Source organism: Peromyscus maniculatus, chromosome 1 (genome assembly GCF_049852395.1).
Source record: "Peromyscus maniculatus bairdii isolate BWxNUB_F1_BW_parent chromosome 1, HU_Pman_BW_mat_3.1, whole genome shotgun sequence".
NCBI lineage: Eukaryota > Metazoa > Chordata > Mammalia > Rodentia > Cricetidae > Peromyscus > Peromyscus maniculatus.
Window position 1 is genome coordinate 170721208 of NC_134852.1, and position 15049 is coordinate 170736256.

The following is a 15049-nucleotide window of genomic DNA, read 5'->3' on the forward strand; positions in this document are numbered from 1 at the left end:
ATTTCCAGTTTTCCACAATCTGTAGGGAAGAAGAGGAGCTTCTGGGAAGTCCAACCCACAGTCATTTCCCTCCTCCCCACCTCATTCTCTTCCTTCTCCTCCCCTTACACTCCTTATTCTCAATATAAAGAACATCACCCTGAGGAACAAACAAGCCTGGCGATCTCAGATCTCACTGCTTATCTGGGGGACCCTGTGAGACCCTGTGAGTTCCTACCATTAGAAACCCTGAAATACCTTGTAAATGTCACCACCTACTGGTGAACAGAGGGCTTGCAGAACTGCAGACTAATGGCCTCCTCACACTTTCCCATTCCATAGTGTTGAGATAGAGGCCAAGAATGTCCATGATCTCATGCACCCAGGTGATGCTGAGTCCAAGAATGTCCATGTCTGCTTGTGCTCAGGTGATCTGGCATAGACCTAAGAATGTCCATGTCCCCATGTATTCAGGTGATACTGAGGCTATGAGCTCAGTGATCAAGCTGAGAACCAGGGTTCTAGCCCAGACCCATGTCAATCACCTACTTCAAGGGCACTGGGACATGCCCCTCTCAGTCTTATCCTGATCTGGTTCTTTCAAGGATAGTCATGGCTTCTCCCAATCATTGGTCAGGTTTTGGTTACCAATATTTTATTTTATGTTATGTTTTTTGGTTACCAATGTTTTTATTGGCTAAATTTGGCTCACATTCTACTCTACCATTTTTTTTTCCACTGAAGAAACTTGATTTTAAAAATTTAAGCAGAATGGGGGAAGGGCTTGGACTTGCCTCTACTGGATGTGCCTCCCCATGGGAGGCCTTGCCTTCTGTGGGGGGGAGTGAGGGATGGGTTAGAGGGAGGCTGGGGGAGGGGAGGAGGGAAGAGGGGGACCTTTGATTGGTGTGTAAAATGAATGAAAAAAATTTCTTAATAAAAAAAAAAAAGAAAAAATTCTAACCAGAATGTTACAATGGCTATTCCATCTGCTACCTCAGGGGTGTTAAATACATACACAGTTCAGAGTGATAAGTTGTTCTGAAGATCTCTGCTACCTGCTAAAATTTCCATTTGGAGTTATTTAGTGTCAATGTTCACTGGCTTCTTTTAAAACTGATGTAATTTAAGAGAAACTCCAGAGTGACCACCAATAGAGACTACCTCCACTATAAAGTTAATGTGAATAATTTATCAAGTTCCCTTTGGAAGCTCTGTGTATTGGCATGTTTGAGGAGAAATCGATTCTTCTCTCCTATGTCTTTATTCATATGACTCTGTTGCAATGTATCAGCCTAAAATTATTCTTGCAGTTCTTGTGATGTCTGTGAGGGATATCTTTATAAGGCTAATATCACAGAGGAGCATCGCACTTGCTTACAATGAAGGATGAGTTACGTTCTGGAGAAGAGCTTTATGAGAAGGGAAGGTGCCCCACAGGGAGTGCTGAGTGAGACAGGGCAGTTTCTGTTCCCTGTCTAAAGGGCTGTCACTTTTCTAATCTCTGATTTCAATGTCTGCATTCCAATGAACATACTTTGTTATAAAAAGTGCTTACTTTTTAAATTTTTTTATTTGATGGAAGAAAAATCGTAAGCGAATAATAGTTATTGGCTAACTGCTGATGATTGTTAACCAGTCAGAAGTGTTGGAAGATAGGGTCTGTCACATTTCTGGGTCCCCTATTAAAATGTTATCTCTCTCCCTTTCTGCAACCTGCAGCAACATTTACTTAGATATAAAATCCATCTCCAATAAGCTCTGGAAATACAATCGCTATCGCTACATCATGACCTACAACCAGAAGCCCTGGCTGCCCCCGCCCTTCATCCTGCTGAATCACGTCTGCCTGCTCCTCCAAGGTCTCTGCTGTCGCCCAGCACCACAGGACCGGGAAGAGGGTGATGTAGGACTAAGTAAGTTTCTCTCGTGGAACAGAAGGAAGGAAGGAAATAGAGGAAAATGGAGGGTGGGGACACTGGAGGCTGGTAATTCCAGTGACGACACAGCATGAAGGCTCTCAGAAAACAGGCTGCAGACCCTCGCCTTTGCCTGGGGTCTCATGATTATTTTTGGTTTGTTAAATGGTATTTTGAAGGAGAGAAGCAGGGGAGAGAATGTCTTTTGGTTGAATGTGAGAAGGCTTTAGACCTTCTAGAAAACCTGGGTTTTCTCTGCTGATCTGGGAACTCCTCTGAGTACTTCTTAGAGAATAGTCACCTGACTTATTCTTATTGCCCTGCTGTGTAGAAAGGTGACTCAAAAGGCCTGGGATCCAGGGAAACAGAGAAGCAAGCTTTGCCAGAATCACAGCTCTGGTTCCTTAACCTCCCAAGAATGGATGAGGGTCCGAAAAGGATGTTTCTTATTTTCAGAACATCAACATGAAGTGCAGGGATATAGAAATGTGTGCTCTCATTTTGCTTTGTTTAAATCAGGATACTTTTTTCCTGGTGTGAACATGGGAATGGAGGTCTATAAAAGAGGTGCATGCTGGGCGGTGGTGGCTCACGCCTTTAATCCCAGCACTCGGGAGGCAGAGCCAGGCAGATCTCTGTGAGTTTGAGGCCAGCCTGGGCTACCAAGTGAGTTCCAGGAAAGGCGCAAAGCTATAACAGAGAAACCCTGTCTCAAAAAACAAACAAACAAACAAACAAACAAACAAACAAACAATTAAAAAGAGGTGCATACTAACAACAAATCACAAAGATGTTTATTTAAAAACAATCCTGGGGGTGGGTGTAGTGATGACTCAATGGTTAAGAGACCTGGCTGTTCTCAAAGGACTTGAGCATGATTCCTAGCTGCCATATTGCAGTTTACGACCATCTGTAACTCCAGTGTTAAGGGATCTAACTCCCCCTTCTGGTCTCTGTAGGCACTGCATGCATGTGATGCACACAAGCAGGCGAAATGCCCATGCACATTAAAAAAACAAAACAAAAAAACCCCCCAAAAACCCTGGGTATCCGTTTATTAAAGACAAAGCTAACTTACATAACAATGAGATAGACGTGCTTGTTTTTTTGACATAAAGAATTTTATGTTGACTATTTGATATTTAGTGGTGTAGAGCTTCTTCAGTGTTTATTCATATTTTGATTTTGTAATTGTCAATGCTAAGAATCTCTTTGACTAAACACTTGGTACAAAAGGCAAAAGTATATTTAGAGCCATATAATTCCCAAGCCAAAATTCATTTAGTAACCCTTTTGAAACTTAAGTCAGTAACTTAGATAGCAGATTTTAAAACACACAAAACACTTCAAAGAGATATTGTTTTAGTATTTTTCTTCTGGGGAGAATACTACAATTGTTTGTTGTTTTGATAATTAAACAATTGTGTTTTTATACGAGCAGACAGCTCTGTCCTTACATTAGGGTTCTCCATGTTCCTTACCTGCAGTTGTGTAGAACTGGAGCTGGGATGTTTTCAGCAGGGTTCACTGGGGCTGTCTGGTGTCATGGCAGATACTATCAAGGATTAGACTGAGGGCTGCAGTGAAGCCTCATGATACAGCACAGTGAACACTGCCACACACACCCGATGATAAAGTGAACACTGCCACACACACCTGACGATACAGTGAACACTGCCACACACACCTGATGATACAGTGAACACTGCCACACACACCTGACGATACAGTGAACACTGCCACACACACCTGACGATACAGTGAACACTGCCATACACACCTGACAATACAGTGAACACTGCCACACACACCTGACGATACAGTGAACACTGCCACACACACCCGATGATACAGTGAACACTGCCACACACACCCGATGATACAGTGAACACTGCCACACACACCCGATGATACAGTGAACACTGCTACACACACCCGATGGTACAGTGAACACTGCCACACACACCTGACGATACAGTGAACACTGCCACACACACCTGATGATACAGTGAACACTGCCATACACACCTGATGATACAGTGAACACTGCCATATACACCTGACGATACAGTGAACATTGCCACACACACCTGATGATACAGTGAACACTGCCACACACACCTGATGATACAGTGAACACTGCCATACACATGCACACCGTGAACACTATTATACACACCTGATTCATGAGTTATTCTTGCTAGATTTTTTTTTTTTTTTTTTTTTTTTGCTATCCTCACACTCAGTTATGTGACCCCATGTGAACTCTGACCCAGTTGAGGAATGTGGCGTCCGGATCACAAGCCTGCATGTTCTGACATTGACATTCTCCAAGTTCATCTTGACTGTGGTCTGACCGCCACACCTGTCACGGGAGGACTTCACTGTTTTCACAAGTTATTTGTAGTTTTTGTCAAGTAGTAACATGATTGGCCTTTTTCTAGATCATTCCTATGTAAACAGGATGTGACAAAGTTACATTCCTTTATCCCAAATGTTTAATTCAAAATGCCTCTGAGGAGCTTGTCTCCAAACCTGGATATCTGAGTTTCCCGCCCCCCTCACCCCCCCCACCTGGGACTCACACGATAGAAAGAGAGAAGCAACTTCCACTACTTATCTTCTGACCTCCACACATGTTCTGTGGCCTGCATGTGAGTACGCATGCATCCACACGTGTAAACTGACAGCCCTTTAATCCTTCTGAACCAGGAAAGGATTCCTTTGGCCAGAAGTGGTCCAGAAACAGGAGCTAGGATAAAAGCCACTTACTTTTCCATCCCATAGATATGACTGTCCAAGCACTTTGTTGTAGATTTTGGAGGCTGAAATGGAAGAAGCAAAACTTTGTGAGCTCTAAAGATACTACTGGTTCCAGAAGTCTCGGAAAGGGCCTAGTGCCCTAATTCCATGCTCTTAAGGGCTCTGTTATCCCCTGCCATGTGTTGTCATGGGATTGGAAGGACAGTAAGTGTTTGCTTATGGCACACGGCCCTCCCAATGGTTTTCTCCCTCTTTGAAGAGTTGCTCTTGTTATTTCTTCTCAAGTGATTTGGCTGTTAGGAGGAAGCCAAGAGCAGGTCACCAGCAGGTTGTCATTCCAGCACTGAGGGGAAGGTGAGCCAGGAGGGTCCTGAATCATGGCAGGCCTGGACTACATAGCAAGATACTGTCTCGAAAAACCCAAAGTAACAAATGAGCAAGCAGACACAAAGGCACAACTGAAGCTGAGGTAGAGGCACGCGCTTTACATTTTTCTGTTTCTGGTACACAGCTGATCTTGGCTCTCACTGGAGAGCTATGGAGACCCCAGTACAGTGTGTAACCCCAGGAAAGATCCTGGGGCTAACTGGGACTGGCCAGTCCCTGTAGAGGAGCCTTTATTGGGCTTATAGGATGGTTTCCACAGAAGACTCATTTTTTTTAAAAAATCATTTACTTATGTATATGTTATGTGTGTAGGTGTTTTGACTGTGTGCTAGTTGAGTGCCTGACTCAAAGTTTTCGCTTCAAGGCAAGTTGACTCAGAGCACTAGAACATTCCCTTGGCCTCTTTAAAGAGCTCAGAGTGAGCTGACTACATATGGGCCAGCAGTGCCACCTGGTGGATAATTTTAGGAACTGCACACTCCAAGCTGCACCTGTTGGGGGACTCACCCTTGGCGTTTGAGGGATCAGGTGTGGGGACCAGACGGGGTGGGGGGATTCACTGCTGGTACATTTATCGGGCCTGAAAAACTTCATGTTTATAGGACATCAGAGATGGGGACTGTGAGGAAGGGTCAATTTTTTTTTAATGTCTAAAAGATTCTTCCACACCATATAAATCACAAAATACTGTGTGCTTCAGGTGTGAGCACATTTTTTTAGTAGCTAAACACGTTTTCAATTTGAAACTAATATCTTATTGCTCATTGAATTGGAAAATAAGAAATTGTTGCATTATTAATAAATTATGGAGAAATGTAATATTTAACTTTCTTCTGACTTAAGTGAAGACATGAAAGAACTTTCCAATTTTGTCCTCTTAGCAACATCGCATCCTTTGATATTTCCCAAGTATTAGGAACACATTTCAAGGTGATTTCTGATTTCACTCACTGAGAACCACGGCAGTGTCTAAACAGGACAGCTGAGGTTGGATGAAGGCATGTACTGGCCTCAGCACCACAGGGTGAGGTTTCCTTTAATGAGTTAATTACTTCAGGGAAGGTGTGCTGTGCCGACTGGCTATGGCCGATAGTTCTCAGAGAAGGGACTTAGTCCATCCATACTCAGCCTGACAAGGAAAGACTTCCTCACATTGGCTGTAACAGCATGAACTAACTCTGCTCTTCCATAAACTCGATTTTCAACTGTAGATGACGTATTCTCCTGTTAGTAGCTAAAGCAGGTGACAGAGATAAAAGACAATGACATCCTTTCTTCAACTGTGTATAAATATGGAGAATTTTGGTTAACACACAAAAGCATTGCGAGGTATGAAAATATTGAAAAGCAAGCTTTTGTCTGTTGACTATAGTCGTCATTTTTAACGAAGGAAAAGGACGCAGTCTAGTATTCTTAGATGTTTGCATGTACTGCTTTTCTAAGAGCACAATGTGACTGACAAGTGGTGATGTCTATCACATAAGCTACCACTTACTGTTTTCAGTACAGGTGGGAGAAAAGCCATTCATGCCTACCACATGGCTATCACAAAATACCTGAGGTTAGGTATTTAATAAAGGGAAGAGGCTTACAATTGACCTTTGAATGACCAAGTTTCCACTGCAAATACACTTATATGAGAATTTTGCTTTTGAATATTTGCAGTTATTAAAAACAAAACCTATAAGACATACTGGGTGTTGTGACACACACCTGTAACCCAGACTTGGAGAGGTAGAGGAAAGGGTATCTGCAGGTTTGAGGCTAGCCTGAGCTACATAGTAAGACTGTTTCATTAAAAAAATAAAAAAAAATGGCCGAACAAATTTAAAACAGAAAAAGAGAGAAGGAAACAAAAACTCTCAAATACCAATTGTATAGCATAGAAATTTGAGAGAAAATACGGAAAAAGGGGGCTAGAGTGAGAGTTCAGTCTATAAAGTAATTACCATGTGGATTTGAGGGCCTGAGTTTGATTCTGGGAATCCACATAAAATAGCTGGGCGTGGCAGAGCATTCTTTTAATCCCAGCACTGAGGAGGCAGAGACAGATACATTCCTTGGACTCTGTTGCCATACAGCCCAGACTAATTGGTATGTTCCATGCCAGCTAGTGAGAGACCTTGACTTCAGAAACAACCAGAAGTTTGACCTCTGACCTCTGTAATGCATGTGCACACATGTGCCCTCCCATATGTTTATCTTCCCAGGCACACAAACACACAGAAAAAGGTATATAATGAGTACATAGAATGCATGCATAGTCAATAGTGTATTTTATCATTTTGTACCACGAAATGCAGAAAAATTGTGATCGCAGAACATCAGCAGTACCACTTGTAGACAAGAGAAATGTAAACAAATACAAAGACACAGTATTAAATTGCAACTGTGTTATATTAACTATAGCAGTACTGTGACACTTCGTAGACACTTTCTGCTGCCCCCTTGATGAGCTAAAGTTCTTTTGCTGAAGACACTGTGTTATGCCCATCACTGTGTGAGCAGTTCATCTGCTTCCCCAGTGCTGGGATTAAAAGAATGTACCTCCACACCAAGTTAATTTATTTGTGTTCTGGAAATCAAACTCAGGCCCTCATGCCTGCATGGGCAAGTATTGTTATAGACTAACCTATCACTCCAGCCCTTACCCCCCCCCCCACTTCTTTAATTTTGAAAAGTTAAAAAGTGATTTCTCACAATTTTACCATATATAATACATATACTATGTAAAGACTTCTCCATCACCTATGCTATTTCTATAGTGTCTGGCCAATGTAGATTGTGAGGAAACCCAATTTTCTATGCAGATTTTTGACAGCAAGCACATCAGCCCCTGTAGCTCCATCATTCAAGGATCTACTGTGTTTGGAGGCTGAAATTCCGAGATTGTAATCTCCTTCTGGCCAGCTTCTGGTGATGGCCTTCTAGTCCCATCATAACATGGTGGACGGGTTCCTGTAGTGCAAGGGTGTGAGGTAGGGAAGGGGAGATGAAGTGGGGAAGGGAGCAAGAAGGGGAGTGGAGAGCACTGCTTGGAGAGATGTGAGGCAAGAAAGCGGGAGATCCAGGAGTGGCTAGCTTGACGTTACCAGTCCCTCAGTCCATTCCTGAGGTGGTCCCCACCACCATTGGGCAGAGTAACTGCCCACCATTCCAGCACCACCAGTGGATCAAGCTTCCAGCACATGAACCATGGAGGACACGATCCACATCAGTAAGTGGCACACCCCTTACCAGCCCCCCAAGCACGGCCCTTTATATGTGTTGTGCTTATTTCCACAGAGCTCTACCTTACTGAGGAGGACTTGAAAAAGCTTCATGATTTTGAGGAGCAGTGTGTGGAAAAATATTTCCATGAGAAGACGAAAGGTCTGAATTGTAGTTTTGAGGAACAAATCCGAGTGACATCAGAAAGGTAAAGTATGTCCCTTTTTAGTTCCAAAGCTGCTACCAAATCATGATTGTTCTAGAATGTCTAAAAACATAGAAAGGCTCACTTTCAAACCCCAGAGGTCTGAGCTCTGCACACTTTGAAGCACGTATTGCAGTATGATTTATGTAATCAGTGTCTGTTTATTGCACGTTACTGTGTTCTGGACAGTCTTCTGCTTCCAAGGGATCAGGGGAGACAGGAGACAGGAGACAGGAGTCTGACAGACTTTCACTGCAGCGTTTGCAGGTGGAAGGGTTAAGGGAAATGGAGGCATGAAAATCACAAGGTAATCAGGGAAGCAGGCCAAGGAAACCTGCACATTAGTGTCTATCAGTAATAAAAGCTATGAAGAGTCAGGCATCCTGGCGCACGCCTTTAATCTCGGCACTTGGGTAGGCAGAGGCAGGCATATCTCTGTGAGTTTGAGGACAGCCTGCTCTACATAGTGAGTTCCAGGAGAGCCAGGGCTACAGGGTGAGACCGTATCTTGAAAAATAAAATAAAATAAAAAACTGTGAAGAAAACGGAGTAGTTGGGGCTGGAGAGGTGGCTCAGCAGTTAAGGGCACTGGCTGCTCTTCCAGAGGTCTTGAGTTCAATTCCCAGCAACTACATGGTGGCTCACAACCATCTGTAATGAGATCTGGCACCCTCTTCTGGCTTGTAGGCAACATATACATATACATAAATATACATAATAAATAAATAAATAAATAAACATTAAAAAAAGAAAATGAAGTAGTTTCAGGATAAAGGAAAGATGGAGAAGAGATAACTTGCATCATGTGGTTTGGATTGTTCTGCTTCACATAGCTTGGTCCAGAGAGGCTGTTGTGAGGAGTTTGAAGAAGAGAAGTCTTGAGGAGACAAGGGAGATAGCCAGCAGGGCCACATGGTGGAATGATGTCCTCACAGAAGTGACACCCACAGTCACTGCAGGTTCTGTGCTGGTCCAGCAGCAGCTGCAGATCCCAGCAGGAGAAGGGCTGTGGCCAGCTGACAGGGTGGACTTCTGTAGCAGGCCCTGGTCAGCATTTGCTGGTCGTGTGGCTGGAGACAACTTCACTGTCCAGGAGAGAGAACAGGAGAGGTTGAGTCAGTACCAGTGACAGCTTAGGTAAGCAGGTTGACTGTGAAGAGAGAAAAAAAAAAAGATTGGGGGTGAGGTGAGGACATGGTGAGCTGCCTTTGTTATATATGGAAAGGACAAAATAAATTTGTGTGGTTCTGAAGTGATGCCTTGGTTTTCACCACAAGAAGCCAGGATAGAATATGGGCAATGGACAGGCCTATGGAGATACTCTAGTGAGAACACAGGTAGGTACTTGAGGCAAAGCTGTGGCTGAGGGTGCTTGTGGTTCCTGAACTTTCTGGAAGCGGGTCATTCAGAGGTTTGAGCAATGAGGACAGACATGTTAGAGAACAAGAATGTATTAGGAAACTAGTGGATGTGTTACTATAATAATTGCATATGTATGGCATTGTGTTAAAGTGTGGAAGTGTGCACACGATTTTATGGACTTTTAAAAACGGAATTGTCCTTGTAACTAGAAGCAAATTGACACAAGTTAAATATATCCCTTCACTTTTGAATATACATGAGACTGACTATAGAATGTTTAATCTAATTATATATGTTTTCTGATGCCCCCAAATCACATAGACAGATGTGACTTTTTAAACACAACCTCACTTTTTTTTTTAAAACTTACTCTAGGGACTTTCTAAATGGCTTACAGTAGGCATGTCATATTTATGTAATCTTGTACTTTTTCTGTTGATAATATATTTATATAAATATGTGTCTATGTCGCTGGTTGAACTTGAGATCATATTAAATATTGAGAAAATGGTGATTGTGGACCCATCATTTATCTCCATAGTCTCTCTAGACCATCACCACTTGAACTTTCTCTCTCCTTCTGCGTATTCTCTCTTGATAACTGTGCTTCTGCAGCACTGTGGGCCTGCTGGACTTTGTGTCATGTGTCTGCTCTTCTTAGAAGCTGGCAGAGCCAGGCCTCAGCTCTGCTTCTACCCCTGTAACTATGTGCACTTGGGAAAATTTATTGAACTGCTCTGAACATTAGTTTTCTTATTTGTGACATAGATGAGAAGATAGGCCAATCACTTAGAGCTGTGTGGATCAACCTGGGTGACAGGGGTGAGCTATGCATGGATAGGTAGAAAGACACAGTGTGTGGATCAACCTGGGTGACAGGGGTGAGCTATGTGCATGGATGGGTAGAAAGACACAGTGTGTGGATCATCCTGGGTGACAGGGATGAGCTATGCATGGATGGGTGGAAAAAATACATTGCTACTTAGTTGGAAAAATTGATCACAAGTCAGGAGTAAGATTCCTTTTGAAGTACTATATTTGTTACTTCTCATTGCATTGACAAAACCCCGACAAGAAGTATGTTAAGAGATGAAGGACTTTTTTTGCTCCCAGTTTGAGGGTGTAACACCTCGCAGAAGAGAAGTCATGGCAGCAGGGGAGCGAGGCAGCTGGTCACATGGAATCCACAGTCAGGAAGCTGAGAGATGAATGCTGGAGTTCAGCTTCATTTCTCCTTTGTAGTTCAGTCTGGGACCTCTGCCCATGGGATGGTGCCACCAACAATGGCTCTTCTATAGTTAGAACTCTCTGGAAACATTCTCAAAGGTAAACCCAGAGATATGTTTCCAAGGTGATTCTAAACCCTGTCAAATTGATGATCAACACTGATCATCATAAATACAAATTCCCCTTTAAGACCTGGAGGGAGATAAAGTAAGGCCAGGGCAGCTCTGGCTGAGATTATGAATGGAGGCAAAGTCAGGGAGAGCTCCTCACTCTACCTATGCTGAGGAAGGGGTCTAGGCACTCTGATATGGGAAGGCTTGTCAGCCTGGTAGATTTGAATGTGAATTTGAGGGGTCAGTTGGGGTCCAGGGATGCCAGGGGAGAGAAGGTGTGTAGCCCAGGCTGTGGCCGTGGGAAGGAACAAAGGGACAATTCATGAAGCAGAGTAGGGATTGGGTGGAGCAGAAGGCCAGGATGGAGCCCAGGTGGTTTCTCAGATCCACACAGGTGGAGCCATCAGGGAAAGATGGCATCATGAGGAGACGGTTTGTACAAATGTGTGGAAAAGCAACAGGGCTTGTATTTGTTGACCACGTGACTCAGGTGACCCAACCACAGACATTCACACGGAGGAATGACTCTGAAGGCCTGGGGAACTGGCCTGGGGACCAGGAGAGGGTCCGTGGGTATCTGCTGTCAATCCCAGCAGAGAACATGGCAGAGAAGAGAAGTCAAATGAAGGTAGCTAGTACCAACATCTGCAGATCGGGAAGGAAAGGGACAGAGAAGACTGGGAAGGCAAGGCCCAGGGAGTGCAAGTGGTGTTCACAGCGGGTAGTAATTAGAAGTCTTGGCAATGCTGAGTGTATACCTGGGTACCAGGGATTCTAGCAAGTACTTCAGTGGTGATGGTCCTAAGACCTTCTGTCCTCTAACCCTCATGCATCATCTTTCTCTTGAACGTGAGAACTCAAGAACCCAAGGGATTTAAAAACAAGTACTTCAGCGGTGATGGTCATAGTATGTCCCATTCCCTAACCCTCATGTGATGCTTCATTTCTCTCAGAGTTGAGGGGAGGCTAGATGCTAAGTGATTGTATGGCTCCTGGAAAATAGGGATATTTCTAAGGGGTTTAGAACTTGGCTCTTTATTTCTAACAGAATTTCTTCTGATGATCGTGTTTTCTTACTAGAATGAGCCCCAAGTGGCAATGACTTTATATTGCCATCCTTGTTGAGGCTGTTTTTGGGGAGCTCATAAATGAGGGGTGCTGGGGAAGTGACTGAGCAATGGCTTTAAGAGGTAACATAAGGAGATCTTAGAAGTCACTGCATGTTTGCCTAAGCCCAAAGGAGGCATTAACCATCTACCTTCTAGAATGAAATGACTTTGAGGTGTGGACAGAGGACAAGTATTTGCCAGATTTCCTTTCTCTCTGGTCTGTGGAGAGAGATGCCTGTGGTATTTTTCCCCTTTCAGCACATTCAGCACTGTATTTGGGAAGTGCCATGGTTTCTACAATTTGTGGAAGCTTCAGCATGATGCACACCCTGATTCCACTGTGCAGCCTTAACCTCAGCAAATTCGTGTCTGGCGGAGGCTCTGTTGAGCAACATCCAGGGGCTTGTCCTTCGGGGAGGATTCCCCAGAAAACCGTGCTTTGATCCCAGATGATTTGCTGAAGGGGCTGGCTGGCTGCAGTGGTGGGTCAGATGTCGACTGTCTGGCTTAATGCCCAGCCACGTGACATTGGATATGTGACCTAACCCCTTTTCTGTGAAGGGAATGGTAGTCATGCCCACCTCACAGAACTATGATGCAGTGAAAGAAAACAGTGTGAGTAGAACCTTCCTGTAATGCTTTGCTCATAGCGAGCACTCCACGGCAGGACTTTCAGGCTGATTATAATTGTGTTTCTTATTATCTCATTTTTAAGAATGTTGGTTAATGGCCCCACAGGTAAAACAGTCACCAGGCCTCCACTCAGACCTTGCACAGAGGAAGCTGAAATAGTAAGAATTTGTTTTATGTGTCAGAATGACTGAAAAGCTACATTGAATTAATGCAGCCAGTGGTCTAGGAATATAATTAAAATACGCTTCACAGGACACCGTGTTTTAGAAAATGAGTCCCTGTAAAAAGCAAGAGGGCCCATTTCAGGCGACCAGGTTATTTGTCTAACAGGTTTCTATTGTAGCGTACCACCTGTTGCTGTGAATAGTGGCTGGATTCTATTGTATCCATTCGGTGCGTCTGCAGCTAATGGAACTTAATGAGTCTCCATTACCACTGCTCAGACTGTACTGTTTTTGAATTAGATGAAACAGGGCACTGGATGGAGACGTTCCAATTAAGCATATTTGGAAGGAAATATACATATACTTTGTGCTCTTTCCTACACCGTCCTTGCCAGTTCGAACATTTTAGGTTACAGAAGGTCAGCAAGCATGCTTTAAGCCACCGGTGAGTTACAGAAGTTGGATTTTATACAGAATTAGCCAGAAAGGGTTCTGCTCCTATAGAATACAATGAAAATGAAAAACACCACCTGCTTTATTTGTTAAGTTCCCATCTATACTGCTCTCAGAAAGAAGGGGTGGGAGGTCACACAATTCCTGTGCTTTAGATGTGTTCTAGAGGCAGGAAACTGAGCACTGTTTTGAGTGGTGCTTGCTAAGACTGAGGACCCTTCTTTCTGTGGAGTGATCCTCCACAGCCCTTCTCTCAGCCCCAAGTAAGAATGGGACTGTTTTTCAAGACTGCAGATGACCATAGCAGCTATGAAATCACTGCTTATATTTTCTCCCTTGTTGGTTTTCAGTTTCATCTCATTATCACAGACTTTCATTTTACGTGCATAAATGCTTTGTCTGCATGTATCTATGTATAGCTCATGTGTGTCTGGTGTCCAAGGAGGTCAGTAGAGAGGGCATTGGATCACCTGGAATTGGAGTTACAGACATTTGTGAACTATCATATAGATGCTGGGAACTGAACCTGGGTCCTCTGTAAGAACAGTTAGTGCTCTTTAACTGTTGATTCATTTCTCCAGTTGCAAAAATATTCTTTTAAAATAGTGTCTATTTTAATTTTATGCATATGTATGTGTGCCTGCAGAGGCCAGAAGAGAGAGAGTGTCAGATCCCCTGGAACTGGAGTTACAGATGGTTGTAAGTTGCCATTGAACATGGGCCCTCTTGGGAAGAGCAGCCAGTGTTCTTAAGCACTGAGCCATCTCTCCAACTCCACCTGAAGTATTATTTATTTAATATTTTAGTTTTTATTATTTTTATTTTTTCTTGTTTTTCGAGACAGAGTTTCTCTGTGTAGCACTGACTGTTCTGGAACTCGCTCTGTAGATCAGGCTAGCCTCGAACTTGGAGATCTGCCTGTCTCTGACTCTCGAGTTAGTTTTTATTTCTTTAAATAGAAAATTATATGACAAATTTTAAAATATGTAAGACAGAACGTGAGACATTCACAGCCTTTTTCCCACCAGCAGAAATAGCCAAAGACAGCTGACTATCAACAATGTAATTGTTACTTTTAATGATTGTATATAATTCTGTCTTCTCTTGTAAGGAACATTTGTCATTTTAACATAATGAAATTGTGGCTTCCTTAAAAATTGTAAATAGTTTTAAAAATGTTACAATATAGAGGAAATCATTATCATTTCGCTTTCATCTCTTATTACCAAATGACTTTTCCTATTTTACCACTTTCTCTTACCTTTCTTATTTTGTATTTGGGGGATCATCTCCTCATGTCATTTATTCCTTAATAATTTACAAAGACAATTTGGTTTATTAAGGGATATAAATGTTAGAATACTAATTTTCCAATTTTTATTAATAAAAAAATTTATTAGGGGCTTATAATTTCAAAGGGTAAGATCATGTTCATCAAGGCAGGGAGCATTATGCTAGAGTAGTAGCCAAGAACTTGAATCCTAATCCAGTAGAGAGCAGAGGCGCAGGGAGGGGAAGAATGGGA

General features: G+C 43.0%; 1 protein-coding gene across 3 annotated transcripts in view; it reads left to right on the plus strand.

Moving 5' to 3' along the window:
* Positions 1 to 15049, plus strand: part of Trpm6 (transient receptor potential cation channel subfamily M member 6) — a 160815-nt gene that overhangs the window by 94821 nt on the left and 50945 nt on the right. For all 3 annotated transcript variants that reach the window (XM_076560997.1, XM_042261624.2, XM_076561004.1), the window contains exons 24-25: positions 1702 to 1895; positions 8334 to 8466. In XM_076560997.1, the coding sequence (XP_076417112.1) occupies positions 1702 to 1895; positions 8334 to 8466 (327 nt within the window). The remainder of the gene's footprint in view (positions 1 to 1701; positions 1896 to 8333; positions 8467 to 15049) is intronic.